Genomic DNA, 22,088 nt, shown 5'->3' with positions numbered 1-22,088 from the left:
CCAGAGTAATAAGAAAAACAAAATATTAATCAGGAAGTCATTTGCTTGCCGAAAGCTAGAGGCCTTTGGGAAGTGTCGTTTTGAAAAATGCCAACGCTCATTGAAAGCTCTGGATGTCCTCTTCTCAAAATGACTACATTTTCCATCATTCAGCGTGGGCCGCTTATTCATAATGGCGGATCTCCGCAACCATAACACCCTAGCAACCACCCATAACACCCTAGCAACCACCTATAACACCCTAGCAACCGCCTAGAAACACCCTAGCAACCACTTATAACACCCTAGCAACCACCTAGAAACACCCTAGCAACCAGCTATAACACCCTAGCAACCACCTATAACAACCTAGCAACCACCTAGAAACACCCTAGCAACCAGCTATAACACTCGAGCAACCGCCTAGAAACACCCTAGCAACCAGCTATAACACCCTAGCAACCACCTATAACAACCTAGCAACCACCTAGAAACACCCTAGCAACCAGCTATAACACCCTAGCAACCACCTATAACAACCTAGCAACCACCTAGAAACACCCTAGCAACCAGCTATAAAACCCTAGCAACCGCCTAGAAACACCCTAGCAACCAGCTATAACACCCTAGCAACCACCTATAACAACCTAGCAACCACCTAGAAACACCCTAGCAACCGCCTAGAAACACCCTAGCAACCACCTAGAAACACCCTAGCAACCACTTATAACACCCTAGCAACCACCTAGAAACACCCTAGCAACCAGCTATAATACCCTAGCAACCACCTATAACAACCTAGCAACCACCTATAACACCTTAGCAACCACCTAGAAACACCCTAGCAACCACCTATAACACTCTAGCAACCACCTAGAAACACCCTAGCAACCACCTATAACACCCTAGCAACCACCTAGAAATACCCTAGCAACCACCTAGAACACCCTAGCAACCACCTAGAAACACCCTAGCAACCACCTATAACACCCTAGCAACCACCTAGAAATACCCTAGCAACCACCTAGAACACCCTAGCAACCACCTCAGCAACGAATGTGCACATTTTTAGTTATTATGTTTGTTTTTACTACTTTTTTTATCGAAGCATCACTGGCGGGGACGTCATACGACCGCCAGTCACTTATTGACCTAAACTCCGGACTCAAAGAGGAGTTTAGAGACACTTTATCATGCCAAGAATGGCCAACGGAGATCAGACGAGACAAAGACAACGCGGGAGACAAAGACGGCCGCAAGACAAAGAAGAAACACAGGGGGAAGAGGAGCGGGATCAGATTAAGATTAAGAAGATCTGCTTACCGTCCGGCTATTCCATCTATCTTCCTGGTGAATGCTCGTTCGCTAGAGAGTAAGATGGATGATTTACGAGCGCGGGTCCGATTCCAGCGAGAGATGAAGGAATGCAATATCCTGTGCTTCACGGAGACCTGGCTGAAAACAGTGACTCCCGATCACAGCATCTCTCCCTCCAACTCCTTCACCATCTTCAGAGCGTACCGTACAGAAGCCTCCGGGAAGAGCATCGGCGGGGGTCTATGCCTTATGACCAACAACGGCTGGACTAGCCCCGGGGAGGTGAAGATACTCTCCCGTTCATGCTCTCCCGACATGGAACACCTCACGATCCAATGTCGCCCGTTCCATCTTCCGCGCGAATTCACTGCAGTGATCATGACTGCAGTGTACATCCCCCCCCAGGCGAACGTCGGCAGGGCGCTAGGGGAACTACACCAACATCTGAACACACACCAGATCAAGCATCCAGGCGGGGCCATGATCATAGCCGGGGATTTCAATCAGGCGAATCTGAAGAAAGTCATGCCGTCTTTCTTCCAGCACATCCTCTGCTCCACAAGGGGAGGAAATACACTCGACCACTGCTACACCCCGTTCAGAGCCGGATACAAGGCTGTACCGGCTCCACCATTAGCGGGAGCAACAAACACGTCGGATCACGCCACCATCTTGCTGGTCCCAGCATATAAACAAAGATCACGTGACGCCGTCGTGTCACGTGAGGTAAAAAAATGGGACGACCAATCAGAGGCCACGCTTCAGGATGCACTAGACGCCGCCGACTGGGGAATGTTCAGGAGGAGTAACAGTGACGTCAGCGATTACACAGACGCTGTGGTGTCATTCATAACAACACTGGCTGATAGTATCGTCCCCACAAAAAAGGCGAGGGTGTTCCCAAACCAGAAACCATGGGTGGGACAGTACCATCAGAGCAGCCCTAAACTCTCGCACCACTGCTTATAACCGGGGCAGAGAGTCAGGAAACATGGAAGAGTACAAGACAACAGTCTACACTCTGCGCAAGGCTGTCAAACTTGCTAAGAGGACGTATGCCGACAAGATGGAGGCACAAATGGCACAGAATGACACAAGAGGCTTATGGCAGGGACTGAGGGCTATAACTGACTACAAAGTCAGCGCCCCCTCAATGGGGAGCGACGACGCCTCCCTTGCGGACCAGCTCAACACCTTCTACGCGCGGTTTGGTGCAAATAGTGGCACTGCTAGCCCAACGGCTAGTGACGTCACTGGTGCGCCGGCTGTTGTGGAGGGGGGGGGGGGGCATCCGCGGGGGGGCGGGGACACTCTCTCATTGACGGTACACAGTGTGAGAAGAGCATTTATGCAGGTGAACACCAGGAAGGCTGCTGGCCCAGATGGTATAACAGGACGCATACTTAAGTCCTGTGCCAACCAGCTTGCCCCGGTGTTCACCGCCATATTTAATCAATCCCTGGCGGAGTCAGTGGTCCCTGCCTGCTTCAAGATGTCTACCATCATCCCTGTACCGAAGAAACCCTCCCCAACATGTCCAAATGACTACAGACCGGTGGCACTCACCTCTGTGGTCATGAAATGTTTTGAGAGGCTGGTCAAGGACCACATTTGTGCCTCCCTCCCCAGTGATATGGACCCTATGAAATTTGCATACAGGACAAACAGGTCCACTGACGACGCGGTCTCCCAGGTACTGCACAGCACCCTCTCCCACCTTGACCGTCAGAAGGGGGGCTATGTGAGACTGTTGTTCATTGACTACAGCTCAGCGTTCAACACCATAGTCCCCACCAGACTGGTGGACAAGCTGATCGAGCTGGGTCTGAGCTCCGCCCTGAGCGCCTGGGTACTGGACTTTCTGAGTGAAAGACCCCAGGCGGTCAGGGTGGGGGGTCAGACCTCCAACACCATCACCCTGAGCATCGGGTCCCCCCAGGGCTGTGTTCTAAGCCCCCTGCTGTACTCACTCTACACACACGACTGTGTGGCCAAGTTCAGCTCCAACTCCATAGTGAAGTTCGCAGACAACACGATGGTGGTGGGGCTGATCTCGGACAACGATGAGAAGGCCTACCGGGAGGAGGTTGAGGTACTGGAACGCTGGTGCCAGGACAACAGCCTGCTCCTGAACATTGGTAAAACCAAGGAGCTGATCGTGGATTATAGGAGAGGACAGCAGGAGACACACACACCACTGATGATTAACGGGGCTACCGTGGACAGGGTGAGCAGCTTTAAGTACCTGGGGGTCCACATCTCAGAGGATCTGACATGGTCAACACACATAGACACAGTAGTAAAGAAGGCGAAACAGCGCCTCTACCACCTGAGACAGTTAATGAGTTCAGAGTATCGGGGAAGATACTCCAGTCCTTCTACTCAGGAGCTGTAGAGAGCATCTTGACCGGAAACATCACTGCCTGGTATGGAAACAGCACGGCACAAGACAAGAAGGCCCTACAGAGAGTGGTGCGCTCAGCCGAGCGTACCACGGGTATTGCACTACCTCCCCTGCAGGTTCTATACAACAAGAGGTGCAAATCCAGAGCCTGCAGGATAATGAAAGACCCTCACCACCCCAATAACAGCCTGTTCCAGCTGCTGAGGTCAGGCAGACGCCTGCGAACCCCAGCTACTAGGACAGAGCGGCTTAGGCTCAGCTTCTTCCCCCAGGCCATCAGAGCCCTGAACAATGAACATTGAGTGCCACAGAACACTGAATTACCCACACACAAGCACACATGAACACACACACGACACGCACGCTGTGCACGCTCACACACTAGCAGCCACTTAACACTTTAACATGAGCGGGCACACACTCATGCCTCACACACGCACACTTATGGCCAAAAGGAAAGGCCACTTTAAATTAGAATAACAGGAACAGTGTATTGCACTACCAAAGCTACCTAGCATGTCCTATATGCTCTGTAAATAACTATGTACAGATACCGAGATGTCACACCATGTTACCTGTTACCTGTTTATTGCACAATGTTTTTTTTTTATTGGATTCTATTATATGTTGTACCACTGTATTGCACATCGTTGCGGGCAAAACCACCCGCATTTCATTGTATACTTGTATGCCGTGACAATTAAAACTCTTGACTTGACTTTAGCAACCACCTATAACACCCTAGCAACTACCTAGAAACACCCTAGCAACCAGCTATAACACCCTAGCAACCACCTATAACATTTACATTTAGTCATTTAGCTGACGCTTTTATCCAAAGCGACTTACAAGTTCTGTACGACAAGTCATCAGGAAGGGTACAACTCTATCAGCTGAGTAACAATGTTCATCAAAGTGTTGCATGTTACAGTGTAGGTTAGTTTATTAGGACAGGTGCATGACAGTAAGGTTAGTTAGGGTTATTTTTATTTTTATTATTATTTCAGATAATGGTTGAAGAAGTGAGTCTTTAGTCGACGGCGACAGATTGGACGGGTTTCGGCTGTCCTAACTGGGGTGGGTAGTTCATTCCACCATTGTGGGGCAAGGACTGAGAATAGGCGGCTTCTCCTTGATGACCCTCCCGGAGCTCCGATAGGAGTAGGTCTGAGGCGGCCAGAAGATGCAGAGCGGAGGGGTCTTGAGGGTGTGTAGTTGGAGACCATTGACCGGAGCAACCGCCTATAAACACCCTAGCAACCACCTATAACACCCTAGCAACCACCTAGAAACACCCTAGCAACCACCTATAACACCCTAGCAACCACCTAGAAACACCCTAGCAACCAGCTATAATACCCTAGCAACCACCTCTTTTGTATCTTTTGAACCTTTTGTCATAGAGACAATACAGACCCTCTCCCGTTGGCCGGCGGTGCACAGGCGTCACCCACACTTTCACAATTTCCCCCGCGCTGTCGGTAGACCAGCTAGCAGTGTTCTGGATGAGAGGCTTGGTGGTGGTGGTCTGTAGACCAGCTAGCAGTGTTCTGGATGAGAGGCTTGGTGGTGGTGGTCTGTAGACCAGCTAGCTGTGCATTGCAGTAGGGCTGGCCCCGACTAAGGATTTGGATAGTCGACTTTGATTGGCCGAAATTAGCCGATAGTCGACTATTCGACTATGACATTTTAATTTTAATTATACTTTTTATTTTTTTATCATTCCATTTGGGCTGTGGGGGTGCTTAATGTCTGAAGGAGTCGACGGAAGGCTTCTTGTCCTCTGCAAAAGCATGCAATTGGTCCACTGATGGATACATCTTGATGTTTGTCTAGTGTGTTCATTAGACGGGTGAAATCCTCTTTCAGTGCCTCTGTGCCTGTTTTCTTAGGCAGTTAGCCTCTGGTATGTGCGCCATTAGCGTTAGCCACACTTCTAGGCCTATTTTCTTTTGGAAAGAATGATAAAAAAAATTTAAATAAAAAAAAATATATAATAAATAAAAATAAATGAAGAATTATTAATTTGTTTGCATTCGACTAAGAGGTTGGCAGTCGACTACCGCTCCTTTCGATCGATTAGTCGACTATTCGACTAATAGGGGTCAGCCCTACAGTAGTTATATACTGTATCTACTGTAGTAACTGATGATGATGATCGATCAATCAATCAATCAATTTCTTTAATGACCACCCAGCCAGGCTGGTGGAATTTGGTTTCAGTGCATAGCATAGCAGTTCCAACATAAAACATAGAACATATAACATCACTTACAGCGTACATAAAAGAAAACACAATTACATAGATTACAGTTCAGAGTTGTCCATGTCAGCAGAGGTAAGGGGGGTTGCGGGGGGTACTACAGGGAGGGGGGGGGGGGTACTACAGGGAGTTCAGTGTCCGTATGGCAGTGGGGAAAAAGCTGTTTTTGAACCGGGATGTTTTGGTGGTCAGGGATCTGTAGCGCCTCCCGGAGGGCAGCAGCTGGAAGATGTGGTGTGCTGGGTGAGTGGGGTCAGAGATAATTTTCCTGGCTCTCCTGATTGTGATTTGGCGGTGGAGTGATTCGAGAGAAGGGAGGGGGGTGCAGATTATTTTTGAGGATTTATTGATGATTCTTTGTAGTTTGTTTTTTGAGTGAGTGTCCAGATTGCTGTACCAAACAGTTATGGAGAAGGTGAGGATGCTTTGTATGATGGCCTGGTAGAAACGGAGCAGGAGATGTTTATTGACTCTGTATTTCTTGAGTTGGCGGAGGAAGAAGAGTCTTTGATTTGCTTTTTGATGATGATGATGATGATGATGATGATGATGATGATTATGATGGTGATGATGATCACTGTGATGTTTCTCTCTCAGGCATTGAAATCAAGTTCAAGAACATGTTGTATCCAGTCATCCTGGCTCCTGCATACATCCCTGAGCTCCACACTGTGCAGCGCACTGATGAAGGTAGGTACCACACACACACACACACACACACACACACACACACACACACACACACACACACACACACACACACACTGCACGCACGCGCGCGCACACACAACACAGAGTGTGAGAGTGTGTGAGAGTGTTTGTGTCAAAGTCAAAGTCAAAGTTATGTGTATTGTAATTTTCCATTGACATGGAAGCCACGAGATGCAGTACTCAGGTCTCAGTTATAGCCATTTGAACTATAGATTATATACTAAATAAATAAATACTAGGGCTGTGAAAGTTAATGCTTTCATTTGAGATTAATTTAAATTATTTAAAGCATTAAAATAAATTAATCTAGATTAATCTATGGAGTGAAAAATCTTCAACGTTCTGAACTTTCAGCAGTATATTTGCTTGTTCTTCTTTTCCATCGACTCGTGCACCTTTTTGAAAATCATCTGACATGAAGATGGAACACATTTTTGTTGGTAATATGATTTATATCACTGGTAGTTCATACAAGACATTATCGTCCTCTAAGCCAGTCTGCACTTTAACATAGGCCTGGTCTTTAAAGCTGAGTCAATGTTGATGGTTTTGTTGAACATTTGTATTTCACAGGAGAGAAACTGTATTCAAAGAAAGCTATTAAAATAGTCTTTGAATCTAAATATACTTTCTTTGTGTTGATTTTACATTAATTCCATGATTTTACTCAAGTAAATATCTGTTACAAGCTTCGGTCTTAAGTAGAAAAATGCTATTTTTTAATCTAGATTAATCTAGATTAATTACAGAAAATTGTGAGATTAATTAGTTAATTATTTTGAATCTATTGACAGCACTAATAAATACTGATCCTCATGACAGACATACAAACTGATTCGATAAAAATCCAGTAGAAACTAATCATTCAAAAAATTTATGTGTGTGTGTCTGTGTGTGTGTGTCTGTGTGTGTGTGTCTCTGTGTGTGTGTGTCTCTGTGTGTGTGTGTGTGTGTGTGTGTGTGTGTGTGTGTCTGTGTGTGTGTGTCTCTGTGTGTGTGTGTGTGTGTGTGTGTGTGTCTCTGTGTGTGTGTGTCTCTGTGTGTGTCTGTGTGTGTGTGTCTCTGTGTGTGTGTGTCTCTGTGTGTGTGTGTCTCTGTGTGTGTGTCTGTCTCTCTCTGCAGGCATGGTGTTTGGAGCGTGCGTCTCCCTGACACAGCTAGGGGGCGCTCTGAGGGGGGCGGTGGCTGAGCAGCCCCCCTCCCAGACGGAGGTCTTCAGGGCCGTGTTGGAGCAGCTGCGCTGGTTCGCTGGACTGCAGATACGCAACGTAGCAGTGTGTACACACACACACACACACACACACACACACACACACACACACACACACACACACACACACACACACACACACACAACACACACACACACACAACACACAACACACAACACACACAACACACACACACACACACACACACTATCTAGGGACATCTATCTATGGACCTCAGGGAATGTATTCCCAGTGTCAGAAATATTGTGTATATTACTAGGCTTGCAAAAATTGTGATGAAACAAAGGAGAATATGAATTATGATTTTTCTTTACATCTTTGACAGTGAATAACACCATGCTAATAATGACCAAACATTAAAAACTGCCACTGATCTCGTTCAGTACCTTCTTGAGATCATGTGTACAGAAAATCTAAGGAAATGAATAAAGGGAAGATGATTAAACAGAAAGTTCTGTAGATACAGTACTGAATTCTCCCATCCGGACCAATGCAATTTGAAATATTATTATAGAATATAGAATAGCAGAGGCGGCCGGGAAGCGCAGCGGACTAAGCGTCTGCCTACCACCACAGAGACAGTAGAATCGAATCCAGCTGCCGCGGTACCTCCGGCTTGGTCGGTCGTCCCTACTGACACAATTGGCAGAGTCAGCGGGTGGGAAGCCAGTGGGTGGTATCCTGGTCGTTGTAAACAGCGACTCCTACAGGTCGGTCAGGGCGCCTGCACAGCGAGAAAGGGATCGGGGTGAGGTAGTGTGATCCTCCCATGCATTACACTCACCCAATGAGAGTCCTCGCTGCCAGGTGAAAAGAAGCGGCTGGCTGACTCCGCATGTATCTGTATGTGATAGTCTTCAACCCTCCCTAGACCGGCATGTGGGGGGCAAATGCGCGCAACAACCAGGAAGGGAGGGAAGGGAATTAACATAACGACTAAAATTGGGATGGGATAAAAAATACAGAAAAAGGGGGAGAAAAGGATAAAAAAAATATATATAGAATAGCAGGCTTATAAATTACCTTATTATAGCCAATTCGCACATTTATATATATATATATATATATATATATATATATATATATATATATATATATATATACATATTATCTTTCAAATGCCCGAGTTCAATTTTGATTTAGTATCACCAGGCATGCATAGGAACAGATAGTGAAATCTACTGTAATCTACTGTACTTTTTTATTTTCACCACAGTGCAACCATTTTGAAACTAATTTCAGATCTAATTGTTGCTACATGCTAACAATAGGGAAGAGAAACTAACTACATTTCAATATTTGTCATAAATGTTACCTTTTGTGGTAGAATTATAGCAGTTATTTAAATAATTCATAAAGTACTATGAACCTTGAACCTAGGGCTGGGCGATATGACCAAAAACGTTATCGCGATAAAATTATAAAATTATTTTCATATAATTCGATATCGATAATTATCGTCGATATAATGTCTGTCAAGTTTAATTAACATCTTATGCTGCTGCGAATGTCTCGAGTCGAGTTGATGTCGTCATCAGTCCGCGCACGTTAGCAGTTAGCCGACAAGCGGAGTATCTCATGAGACAATGTAATAAATATGACACTAAAATACTCTCTTCCGCCACAATATATTGAAACGACGTCCACTGTATACTCCACACTACTATAAACGTGGCCTCAGAATTCACGCCACACACATACTCGGCACGTAAATATATAAAACATCGCCGTGCAAGCTAGTTATCCTAGCCAGCCTGTTGTTTCTAAGCGGTGTATTCCATGACAATGTGCTAAATATGACACTAAAATACTCTCTTCCGCCACAATATATTGAAACGACGTCCACTGTATATCCCACACTACTATAAACGTGGCCTCAGAATTCACGCCACACACATACTCGGAACGTAAATATATAAAACATCGCTGTGCAAGCTAATTAGCCTAGCAAGCCTTGTTGTTGAGTGAGTCCTACCTCTGGGTCTCTTTCCGGGTCTCCTTCGCTCTCGGCCATCTCCTTCACTGATTGGTTGTTAGTGCATGCTCATATCCTAGCTTGGAAAATCGATATATCGAAACTTTGCATGTTTATTTCAAGGAAATAATTTATCGCGATAGTTATCGTTATCGTTTTATCGCCCAGCCCAACTTGAACCCAATAGAATCTTCCAGGAAGTGTAGTTTTAAAAAAATTCAACGCAGAACCAGACCTGTGGAAGTCCGCTACGAAATGGCAGCCAAAAAAACTACAATTCTCATTCCCCCGGTTTTACAAAATGGTCGCCTCTCGCGGATTATACAGACATTCCACAGAGGAAAATCGATCTATATAACACTTTAACCTATTCCTAAACTAACGTATTGATGATAATATACATTCTAAATGCTGTTGTGACATGTTCATGATGTTTATACTTGAATACGTTTGAAATAAAAATCCCTAGTTTTATAGAACAGTCTCGAAATATTGATTTATGACCATTATGTCCTTTGCGGTCCGCCGACAGACCACACGGGTGGAAGAGGTTAAAGCCAGCACCTCCTAGTGGCAGATATGTGTCACAACATCAGTGTTGACGTTCTTATGAGTTGTAATCAGCCGTCACTGTGTGCGTGTGTCTGTGTGTGTGTGTGTGTTGTGTGTGTTGTGTGTGTGTGTGTGTGTGTGTGTGTGTGTGTGTGTGTGTCTGTCTGTGTGTGTCTGTGTGTGTGTGTCTGTGTCTGTGTGTGTGTCTGTGTGTGTTGTGTGTGTGTCTGTGTGTGTGTTGTGTGTGTTGTGTGTGTGTGTCTGTCTGTCTGTCTGTGTGTGTGTGTCTGTGTGTGTTGTGTGTGTGTCTGTGTCTGTGTCTGTGTGTGTGTTGTGTGTGTGTCTGTGTCTGTGTGTGTGTGTGTGTGTGTGTGTGTGTGTGTGTGTGTGTGTCTGTGTGTGTGTGTGTGTGTGTGTGTGTGTGTGTCTGTGTGTCTGTGTGTGTGTGTGTGTGTGTGTGTGTGTGTGTGTGTCTCAGGCCCTCGGTGGGAACATCATGACAGCCAGCCCCATCTCAGACCTCAACCCCGTGTTCATGGCTGCTGGCTGCAGGCTGACACTGCTGTCTACAGGTGAGGGAGGGGGGAGGGGGGGAGGAGGGAGGGAGGGAGGAGGGAGGGAGGGAGGGAGGGAGGGAGGGAGGGAGGGGGGGAAGGGAGGGAGGGAGGGAGGGAGGGGGGGAGGGGGGGGAAGGGGGGAAGGGAGGGAGGGAGGGAGGGAGGGAGGGAGACAGACAGACAGACAGACAGACAGACAGACAGACAGACAGACAGACAGACAGACAGACAGACAGACAGACAGACAGACAGACAGACAGACATTCTAGGAATTAGTTTCCTAGAAGGTCTAGTGGGGTCAAGGGTCAAAGTTCACAGATAGAGAAAATGGGGGAAATACCTATAATACATAATACACTGACTCAGGTCTGAACGTCCCCTTCAAGCACAACATCTGTAAACATCTGTAGCAGCTGCATTCAGACTGTTTAAAAACATCTGTAGCAGCTGCATTCAGACTGTTTAAAAACATCTGTAACAGCTGCATTCAGACTGTTTAAAAACATCTGTAACAGCTGCATTCAGACTGTTTAAAAACATCTGTAGCAGCTGCATTCAGACTGTTTAAAAACATCTGTAACCGCTGCATTCAGACTGTTTAAAAACATCTGTAACAGCTGCATTCAGACTGTTTAAAAACATCTGTAACCGCTGCATTCAGACTGTTTAAAAACATCTGTAACAGCTGCATTCAGACTGTTTAAAAACATCTGTAGCAGCTGCATTCAGACTGTTTAAAAACATCTGTAGCAGCTGCATTCAGACTGTTTAAAAACATCTGTAACCGCTGCATTCAGACTGTTTAAAAACATCTGTAGCAGCTGCATTCAGACTGTTTAAAAACATCTGTAACAGCTGCATTCAGACTGTTTAAAAACATCTGTAACAGCTGCATTCAGACTGTTTAAAAACATCTGTAGCAGCTGCATTCAGACTGTTTAAAAACATCTGTAGCAGCTGCATTCAGACTGTTTAAAAACATCTGTAGCAGCTGCATTCAGACTTTTTAAAAACATCTGTAGCAGCTGCATTCAGACTGTTTAAAAACATCTGTAACCACTGCATTCAGACTGTTTAAAAACATCTGTAACAGCTGCATTCAGACTGTTTAAAAACATCTGTAGCAGCTGCATTCAGACTGTTTAAAAACATCTGTAACAGCTGCATTCAGACTGTTTAAAAACATCTGTAGCAGCTGCATTCAGACTGTTTAAAAACATCTGTTTTTTTTTACCCTGAGATGACGTGTTTGTCCGTCCGTCCGTCTGTCTGTCCGTCTGTCTGTCTGTCTGTCTGTCTGTCTGTCTGTCTGTCTGTCTGTCTGTCTGTCTGTCTGTCTGTCTGTCTGTCTGTCTGTCTGTCTCTCCAGGCGGTGCTCGTGTGGTAAAGATGGACGACAGCTTCTTCCCTGGTTACAGGAAGACGGTCCTGAAGGCTGACGAGATCCTGCTCTCCGTAGAGATTCCTTACAGCAGAAAGGTGGGAGATCCCGTAGAGATTCCTTACAGCAGAAAGGTGGGAGATCCCATAGAGATTCCTTACAGCAGAAAGGTGGGAGATCCTGTAGATTCCTTACAGCAGAAAGGTGGGAGATCCTGTAGATTCCTTACAGCAGAAAGGTGGGAGATCCCGTAGAGATTCCTTACAGTAGAAAGGTGGGAGATCCTGTAGATTCCTTACAGTAGAAAGGTGGGAGATCCTGTAGATTCCTTACAGTAGAAAGGTGGGAGATCCTGTAGATTCCTTACAGTAGAAAGGTGGGAGATCCCGTAGAGATTCCTTACAGTAGAAAGGTGGGAGATCCTGTAGATTCCTTACAGTAGAAAGGTGGGAGATCCTGTAGATTCCTTACAGTAGAAAGGTGGGAGATCCCGTAGAGATTCCTTACAGTAGAAAGGTGGGAGATCCTGTAGATTCCTTACAGTAGAAAGGTGGGAGATCCTGTAGATTCCTTACAGTAGAAAGGTGGGAGATCCCGTAGAGATTCCTTACAGTAGAAAGGTGGGAGATCCTGTAGATTCCTTACAGTAGAAAGGTGGGAGATCCTGTAGATTCCTTACAGTAGAAAGGTGGGAGAGGAGGGCAATGTGACTCAAGTCAAGTTTATTCCTATAGTCCAGTATCACAGCTTACCAGGCTCACAGTGGAACAACCCATCCTGACCGTAACCTCTTAACCTGTTCCACACAATGTGAAAATCCGCATAAAATATATACCTAGATAAATGGAATATTGCTCCACTTCTACAAGGGCTATTTGCATATTCTTGGTATCTAGGGACATCTATTATAGTGGCTATTTACAAACAATTTCGTATTTCTTATTTGCCACTTCCACTCCGGGGATAGCTTTAGTCTACGCGCACATAACAAAGATTCTGATCCATCCGTTTGGCTGTCACAATGAATCAATCATTTATTTCCAAGCTGCAGAACAAACAAAACTCGTATATCTAATACATGCGGTAAATGCGTGCGGTGCGTGCAGTGCGTGCGGTACAAAAACTGTTTGCCTTCCCGGTCCACGTCTCCCACGCAAGCCACCACCCCTTATCAAGGTAAACCACACAGGTGGATAGCTCAGGTAGGTATCTTTAAAGGGAAAGTGCACATAGTTTCAAATCATAAGAATAGTTACAATAACATAATCAGTGTAAATAATATCATGACTTGTCAATCAAATTATCAGTTTTCGTTTTCATATTTCGTAATCCATAAAGCATTTTCATAATTCAAATAATTGCATGATACAAACACAAAGATTAAATAACTCAAGAATGGCTCCTACATCTATGGACATCAGGGAATGTATTTACAGTGTCAGAAATATTGTGTCTATTACTAGGCTTGCTTAAATTGTGATGAAACAAAGGAGAATATGAATTATGATTTTTCTTTGCATCTTTGACAGTGAATAACACCATGATAATAATGACCAAACTTAAAAAACTGCCACTGATCTCGTTCACTACCCTCTTGAGATCATGTGTACAAAAAATCTAAGGAAATTAATAAAGGGAAGATGATAAAACCGAAGGTTCTGTAGATACAGTACTGAATTCTCCCATCCGGACCAATGCAATTTGAAATATTATTATAGAATATAGAATAGATGCTTATACATTACCCTATTATAGCCAATTCGCACATTTATATTATGTATACATATATTATCTTTAAAATGCTCGAGTTCAATTTGGATTTAGTATCACCAGGCGTGCATACGAACAGATAATGATATCTACTGTAATTTACTGTACCTTTTTATTTTCCCCACAGTGCAACCGTTTTGAAACTAATTTCAGATATAATTGTTCCTACATGCTAACAATAGGGAGGAGAAACTAACTGCGTTTCAATATTTGTCAAAAACGTTACCTTTTGTGGCTTATTATCGCAAATCATAACAGTTATTGATATGATTCATTCAGAACGCTGAACTTTGAACCACCATAGTGTAGACACCTGAATATGTCTAACAATAATTCAATCTTTCCATTGATTTTTATTTTATTAAATTTTTTCTTCTCATCACCCTATATTTTTTAAATATAATTTAACTTACATTGTTCTTTTCCAATGTTCTTCACATTAAGGTGTCAATATTACTATATATTTTTTAAATATATTGTAACTTACATTATTCTTTTCCAATGTTCTTCACATTAAGTGTCAATACTGATCTACAATCTTTTCCTTTTTTTTTTTTTCCCTCACACGTTGGTGGAGGGTTCAAAGGAATATGTCGATAAAGGTTTATTCTCTTTTTATTTTATTTTTTATTTTTATCTTTAGGTTATTTATCACAATACTTCATTACAGTAAGGGAAGGTGCAAGACCAAAAGCGACATTCTATTGCAATAGAATGGAAATGTTAGATCCTATGGCAATGAGCATAGGAAAATTAGGATTACAATGCTCAGGTTGGGCAATCCGGTGGACCATGGGAGAAAGTCAATCGCGGAGGATGTGTTCTTGGAACACAGGCATGTTCGACTTTCTGGGAGAGGGGAAAATAGGGGATTTTTATTTGTATATATATATGTTTTTAAGCTCAGCTCTCAACGGGACCTCATTAATTGGATGTGCATCTATTGTAGCTTCATACTCCAGAAACATTACCAAAAACTACACGAAAACATGCATAGACTATGGCTAGTTTGAATATAATGGTATGGAACACCGGTGGGATAAACAAACAACACAAGCGCAAAAGCGTGCTTACACTGATGAAAAAAGAACATGTGGACGTGGCACTATTAAGCGAAACGCACATTTTAGAGGGAGACATAAATACGTTAGCGGATAACATATACCATAATATTGGTCACTCTTCTTTTGCTACGAGAACTAGAGGGGTAGCCATAGTCGTCAGACGCAAATTAAATATCGAATTGAAAGGGGTATGGTCGGATGCTGAGGGGCGCATAACTATAGCTAGGATTATACACAATAACAGGAAAATTGCATTGGCAGCGGTATATGCCCCGAATTTGTACGAAGTGGGTTTCTTCACTTCACTAACAGGAGAAATGTTAAACCATCCCGAGTACTCATACATAATAGGTGCGGATTTTAATGCCATTTGGAACCCAAGGATGGACAAAACTTACCGTTCCTTCTCCAGCGAACAAAAGAATTCATCTAAAGCATTAAAAGATTGGTCGAAATCAACAGGAGTAACTGATTTATGGCGTTCACTTAACCCCATGACCCGTAAGTACTCCTGTCGTTCGGCGAGACACAACACACTATCCAGAATTGATTACGTCTTTGCATCCCCGAGAATATTTGATAAATACGAAGTGGAAATGACACCCAATGCGCTATCAGATCACTGCTACTTAATCCTGAAAGCAACATTTGGTACATTATCTACCCGGGCCCCAAGATGGCGTTTTAATTCGATGCTGCTTAACAACAAGGAATTCATTACACAAATTAAAGAAGCTCTCACAGTATTCCTACAAGTTAATGCTAACTCGGTGCAAGATCCAAGAATATTATGGATGTCGGTAAAGAGTATGATCAAGGATTTCTCGGATAGATTTACCTCCATATTGCGCAAAAATCAAAACACAAAACTGTCTGAAATGGAAACGCTTTACTCAACGCTTTTTAATTCTTTAAAATACAACAACTCTACTAGACTAGATAACCAAGTTAACATTCTAAAGACCGAGATCAAAGCAATGTACAGACAAAAATCGGAATTGCAAATACGCAGCACTAGACAACAGCAGTACTTCCAAGGTTCTAAACCTAGTCACCTATTAGCCATGCGACTAAGAATTAATGCAAAATTTGCAGATATAACTGCCATTAGGAAACAACAAGCTCTAGTAACAGAACCCAAAATAATAAACGATACATTCAAAGAATTCTACTCCGATTTATATAACTCAGAAACGACCTTTGATCAAGACAAATTAGACACATATCTTAATCAAATTACTCTCCCTAAACTTACAGATGAAGACGCTAAACAGTTAGAAGTACCGATCACATTAGAAGAACTCAAGAAGGCCATATCCGGAATGAAAAACGGCAAAGCTCCGGGAATATACGGTATCCCATCAGAAATGTACATTTCTTGCTGGGACATATTTGGACCCTTATTACTAAATATGATCTTATACTCAGTCAAAGAGGGAAGCTTCATCGAACACCAAAATACCGCACTCATTTCAGTTCTTCACAAAAAAGACAAAGACCCCACTGAATGCGGTAGTTACCGTCCTTTAAGCCTCCTCGGAACCGATGTCAAACTGTACTCTAAGATATTAGCCATCAGATTGCAAAAGCATATGACGTCTTTAGTTCATACGGACCAAACAGGCTTCATAAAAGGTCGCCTGATCAATGATAACATAAGGCGAATACTGCACGTACTAGATACAGACAAAGAGGACATCACACCTAAGGCGATACTATCCCTGGATGCTATGAAAGCATTTGACAGGTTGGAATGGTCGTTTCTATGGGCAGTATTGGAAAGGATGGGGTTAGGAAAAGGTTTCATTGATATGATTAAAGTACTATACAAGGACCCATCGGCCATGATTACAACAGGCACAATCATCTCCAAAATCTTTCCGGTATCACGCTCTGCCAGACAGGGTTGCCCTCTTAGTCCCGGACTATTCAATTTATCATTAGAGCCTTTAGCACAATATATAAGACAATCCCAATCCATAGAACCAATCGTAATCAAGGGCACACAACAAAAAATTAGTTTATATGCGGACGACGTAATATTGTTCATGCAAAACCCCAACACCACATTGCCTCATCTGCTCAAGTTGATTGAGAACTTTGGTGATTTATCGGGATTTAAGATAAATTGGCCGAAGTCGGCTTTCCTTCCACTTAACACCCCTGCAAAAAAAGATATAACCCTCCCAGGTGCGATACCGATGGTAAAACATTTCAGATGCTTGGGAGTGGAAATATTCCCCACCATAAGACAAACGGTGAAGCACAATTACACAAAAATACAGAACAAAATCAAGGACGACCTGGACAGGTGGGCAAAACTTAAAAACTCAGTACAGGCAAGGGTATCAATAGTTAAGATGGATGTATTACCAAGAATCAATTTCTTCAGCTCAATGCTTCCGTTACCTCCTCCAGAGGGCTACTGGAAAAGATTACAAACCTCCACATACAAATTTATTTGGAATAACAAACCACCTCGCATAAAAAGATCCACCGCACAGAGAAGTAAAGCAGACGGTGGCATGGCAGTCCCAGATTTTTTACAATATTTTAATGCCTTCACATTAAGACCATTGAAGAAGATATGGTTTGACCCCGAGGCTTTGGTATCTTGGAGAAAATTAGAAGAAAACATAGTAGCCCCACAGAGATTGAAAGACATAGCATACACTAAACTTTCAATCAAGCATTGTGAGCGAGAATTTGGCCCAATAATAACCCATGCAATCAGGACATGGCGGGAAACTCAAAGGAAATGTCCTAACAATCAAGTATGGCATAATCACACTCCCATATTCAATAACAATGCTCTCTTAATGGGAAAACGACCTATAAGATTCCCTGTATGGGAAGAAAGAGGCATACACTCATTAGGGGATATTTTTAATAACAAGGGCCTCTGTAGTTATGTCGAAATATGCATAAAGTTTAACCTCACCGAGTCCACATGGCTTTTTTACATACAGTTACGACTTTGTATGAGATCTCACGGTGTTCCATTACACATACCAATTGAACACCACAGATACCACAAATTTTTCTATGACAGAGATACATTGGGAGGTTTTGTATCAGGTTTTTATTCACAATTACTAACGTCCTCGTACGAAACCCTTCAACTAGACAATGTCTGGAGGAGGGATATACCAGACCTGGAAAATGACTTTGATTGGCAAGGAGCCTGGGCAAATGTCCGACTTACATCAAGGAACCCGGATCATCAACAAATCAATCTGAACTATATTCACAGGACATACTTGACTCCTATAAGGCTGTGCAAAATGGGGCTTATACAAGACTCCAAATGCTCCCAATGTACAAATGGGGACGAAGGAACATTTATGCACATGTATTGGGACTGCCCACCAGTTAAGGCATTCTGGGAAGATGTGTCCCAACAATTATCAATACTCGTATTTTGGAATATACCTGTACACCCCGCGGTATTGCTATTGAATGATGTTTTTGAGTTTGCAGTGAACCCACAACTAAAAAGATTGGTTTTATCGGGTATCACAGTAGCTAAAAAACTGATTGCATCACGTTGGTTTCAACCGGAAAAAATGTGCCGGAAAGTGTGGTTTCTTACATATCTTGATGTGATATATCAAGAAATATCAACAGCAAGAATTCTAGGGCTCAATGAATCCAAAATGTTAATGTGGTTAGAAGTGGTGGAGAGAATAAAAGCTAGCCTATAATGGTGATGTCTGGTTAGGAGTGAGGGATAATGGAGGTACTATCCAAGAGGGGGTCCGGGAGGGGGGGATTTGAGCTGGAGCATATGTGTGTAGGGTTTTAGAAAATAGGTATTCGGGGTATATTATATACTAACATTTATATAATCATAACTTCGCTGGATATACACGGTATACGGTTAAAATGTTATTATTGACTATTTTTGTTTTATCCTGTTTCTGTACTTGCATATATTTTAACCACCTTTACTGAAAGTTTCATTATACATTGTGTGTTGAGTACTGACTTTTAATAAGTTTTGTTTTGCAATAATAAAAAAATATAAAAAAAAAAAAAAACAATAATTCAATGTGTCTAACCTAATTCCTTGTACTCTACTGTGTTCAGGATAACGTTGTGTAAACTCCCCTTTCTAACATTGACAGTTAATAGTGGAGCATGTACTGGACTGCCGCCAGGGGGAGCTGGTGTGACGTTGGGCAGGACAGATGACAGAAGAGGAAGAGAGGCCTGAAGAAAGAACTCAGAGAGCGGAACACCCTCTTCATCGTTTTGACACAGAAGCGAGCGGACGCGTAGAGCGGAGCTCTAGACACTAAGGACACACGAGATATGACCCCCGCCACGGGGCGTGTTAGTAATGTTGTATGCGCTAGCTTAGCTTCCCATTAGCTTAGCATTAACGCTAAAGAGACATTGTGAACAAAGAAGCAGACGAGTTACTGCCGAAGAGTGTGGTAGAGATTGCACACGTTGCGTTTTAGTTAAAGTATAGGCGACAGGACACGGGATCATTTCGATCCACATGCTTAGCTTCAGTTAGGCCTAGCCCCACAGTTTAGCCCGCGTGTCGGAGCAGCGGACTCCCAAAACGGACGTCGCCGGACTACACCCACCTCCAGCCGTCGCCTGCCTAACGTCAACCCAGCCCGCCCCAGGTGACAAACACGGGACCGTTCGGCGGCCATCTCACAACGCAGACATTCGTTGCGGGAGCAGGCCCGCCTGGGTTAAGTACACACGAGCCAGTTACAGTGAGCACTCCGAGTGCTGGAGCCTGGGGTAAACATTTACTTCGTGCGGCGCGTGTCCTTTTAGAGGCGAAGAGGATCAGTACTTTGAACTGGCCCGGGTACCATTGATTAGGGGCGCCCCGACGTTTGTTATTTTGGGGACTGCCGGCTTAGATAGGACTTTTGTTTTCAATGTGGGCCCACTGTCTTTTGGTTAAATGTGTTGTGTGATAGTCCAGCATTTCAACCCTTAAAGGGACGGGTTCCATTACTGTGTATTGACCAGTGTGGGAATAGCTTTAATCATTGTGTTGCGTAAGCGGGAAGAGCTTTAATAATTGTGCCTCATGTAAGCGGGAAGAGCTTTGGTCATTGTGCCTCGTGTAAGCGGGAAGAGCTTTGGTCATTGTGCCTCATGTAAGCGGGAAGAGCTTTGGTCATTGTGCCTTGTGCTAACCAGAGGATAGTAGTTTCAGTAAAGAGAACTGAATGGGATCACTGTTTAACCCCTTCTTACCCACGGCCTATACATCATTGGGACAGGTCTCTGCTCATCAGCAAGGAAAGGTACTGCTTTGGGGAGAAAGTATATCATCTATCACTACTGCCACCGGGTGTGGGAGGGTGCGGGAAGTATTAGGAGAAGTGTTTAAAACGCACCTACTTAAGGCTTTCGAGCTGTCGCAACCAGAGCGGGCCGACGCCTGTTCGCTATACAGGGCTTGGGGGACAGCAAACCTTCGGAGCACATGGAAATTATGTTAAACCCCTCTAGGTACAGAACGGCCTGATTTCCTGTTTATCGAACTGTTTCTCAGGCACATGCCGCCACATGCGCAGACGGCACTTGCCAATACAGCGATTACTGATCCCCGTGCTTTGGCAGAAGAGGCAGACTGCTTCTACCTGGCCACTCGACACTTAGCCCCAGGTTACACGCCGCAGGGGGGAGGGGCGAGGAAGCAAGATGCCGTTCCCCTTGCACTTTCGTCATAACGCATAAACGCAGACACCTGCGCCCAGTAGCAGCGGTGAGCGCAGGTATGTCGAACCGGCTGCTTTTCATTAGAGACACACTCTCCGGTTGCAAATTCCTCTGTGACACCGGAGCTCAGAGGAGCGTCCTGCCGGCAAAAATAGAGGACACCGCCGGCGACAATAGAGGTCCACGCCTGACGACCGCCAACGATACCCCTATCCGCACCTACGGTACGAGAACCGTGGAACTGTGTTTTGGGGGCCGGCGGTTCACGTGGGACTGCGTCACGGCCGACATTTCGTTCCCACTGCTCAGGGCAGATTTCCTGGGTGCACACGGGCTCCTCATGGACATTAGACATGGCCGCCTAATAAACGCGCAGACACAGGTTTCGTTTGCATGTGTCCGCAATGAGGCGACATACGGCGGCCTTCTTACAGCTTTCACCGACCACAAACCCCCCATGTTTTCTGAGTCAAAGGTAGCGGAGCCGTGGTCGGCACGACAGCAACAGGTCACGTACGATTCCGAGAGCGCCGCGGGACACGTCGCCGAGAAGCCCAACGTAGTGGCAGACTGCCTCTCCGGAGTCGTCATCGGAGCTGTACAGCCGGACCTCGACTACGTCAACAGGGGCTCGGAACAGGCCTCCGACCACGACATCCAGGCCCTCGGGACTGCAGATTCCAGTCTACGCCTGGAGGACGTCGCGATTGGTCACTCGGGTCTGACGCTGCTGTGTGACCTCTCCACCGGACATCCTAGCCCACAGGCCCCTGAGGACTGGCGACGGCTCGCCTTTGAGGTGGGGTACAACCACGGCAAGATTGAACCCGCCCACGTAGACATTTCCCAGCCCTTGGAGCTGGCCCTCTCCCCCCGCCGAGGCTGTCTGCCGCTACCCCGGGACCCGCCTACGACTGAGTCGCCGGTGACCTCGTTGACGTCTGTGCCCCCGGGTGTTGGGGAGGACGCGTGCGCCGCACCTCCCTCCCCGCCCCTGGCTTTCCACACTCACCATGGCCGGTTCGTGCCCCCGGGCATCGCGGAGGGCGCAAACGCTTGCACTTTTCCCCCCTCCGCGCCGTGGAGATTTTGACCATGGGTGAATTCTGGGGGGGCTTGTGTAGTGATTGTTAATTGTACATAATTCACCCACGGAACTATTGTTAGGAACAAGGGTTCCGCC

At 44.8% G+C, this 22,088-nt stretch overlaps 1 protein-coding gene across 1 annotated transcript in view; it reads left to right on the top strand.

Moving 5' to 3' along the window:
* The window catches only part of LOC311248672 (aldehyde oxidase 2-like), a gene marked incomplete at both ends in the record, with an annotated part of 48,764 nt that overhangs the window by 5,500 nt on the left and 21,176 nt on the right, over nt 1-22,088 (top strand). The window contains 4 exons of the mRNA XM_084339520.1: nt 6,561-6,653; nt 7,797-7,948; nt 10,912-11,005; nt 12,360-12,469. Of these exons, the coding sequence (XP_084195646.1) occupies nt 6,561-6,653; nt 7,797-7,948; nt 10,912-11,005; nt 12,360-12,469 (449 nt within the window). The remainder of the gene's footprint in view (nt 1-6,560; nt 6,654-7,796; nt 7,949-10,911; nt 11,006-12,359; nt 12,470-22,088) is intronic.

This window comes from Notolepis coatsorum (genome assembly GCF_963971535.1).
Source record: "Notolepis coatsorum genome assembly, contig: SCAFFOLD_294, whole genome shotgun sequence".
NCBI classification, from domain to species: domain Eukaryota; kingdom Metazoa; phylum Chordata; class Actinopteri; order Aulopiformes; family Paralepididae; genus Notolepis; species Notolepis coatsorum.
This window is presented reverse-complemented; position numbering and strand designations above follow the sequence as displayed.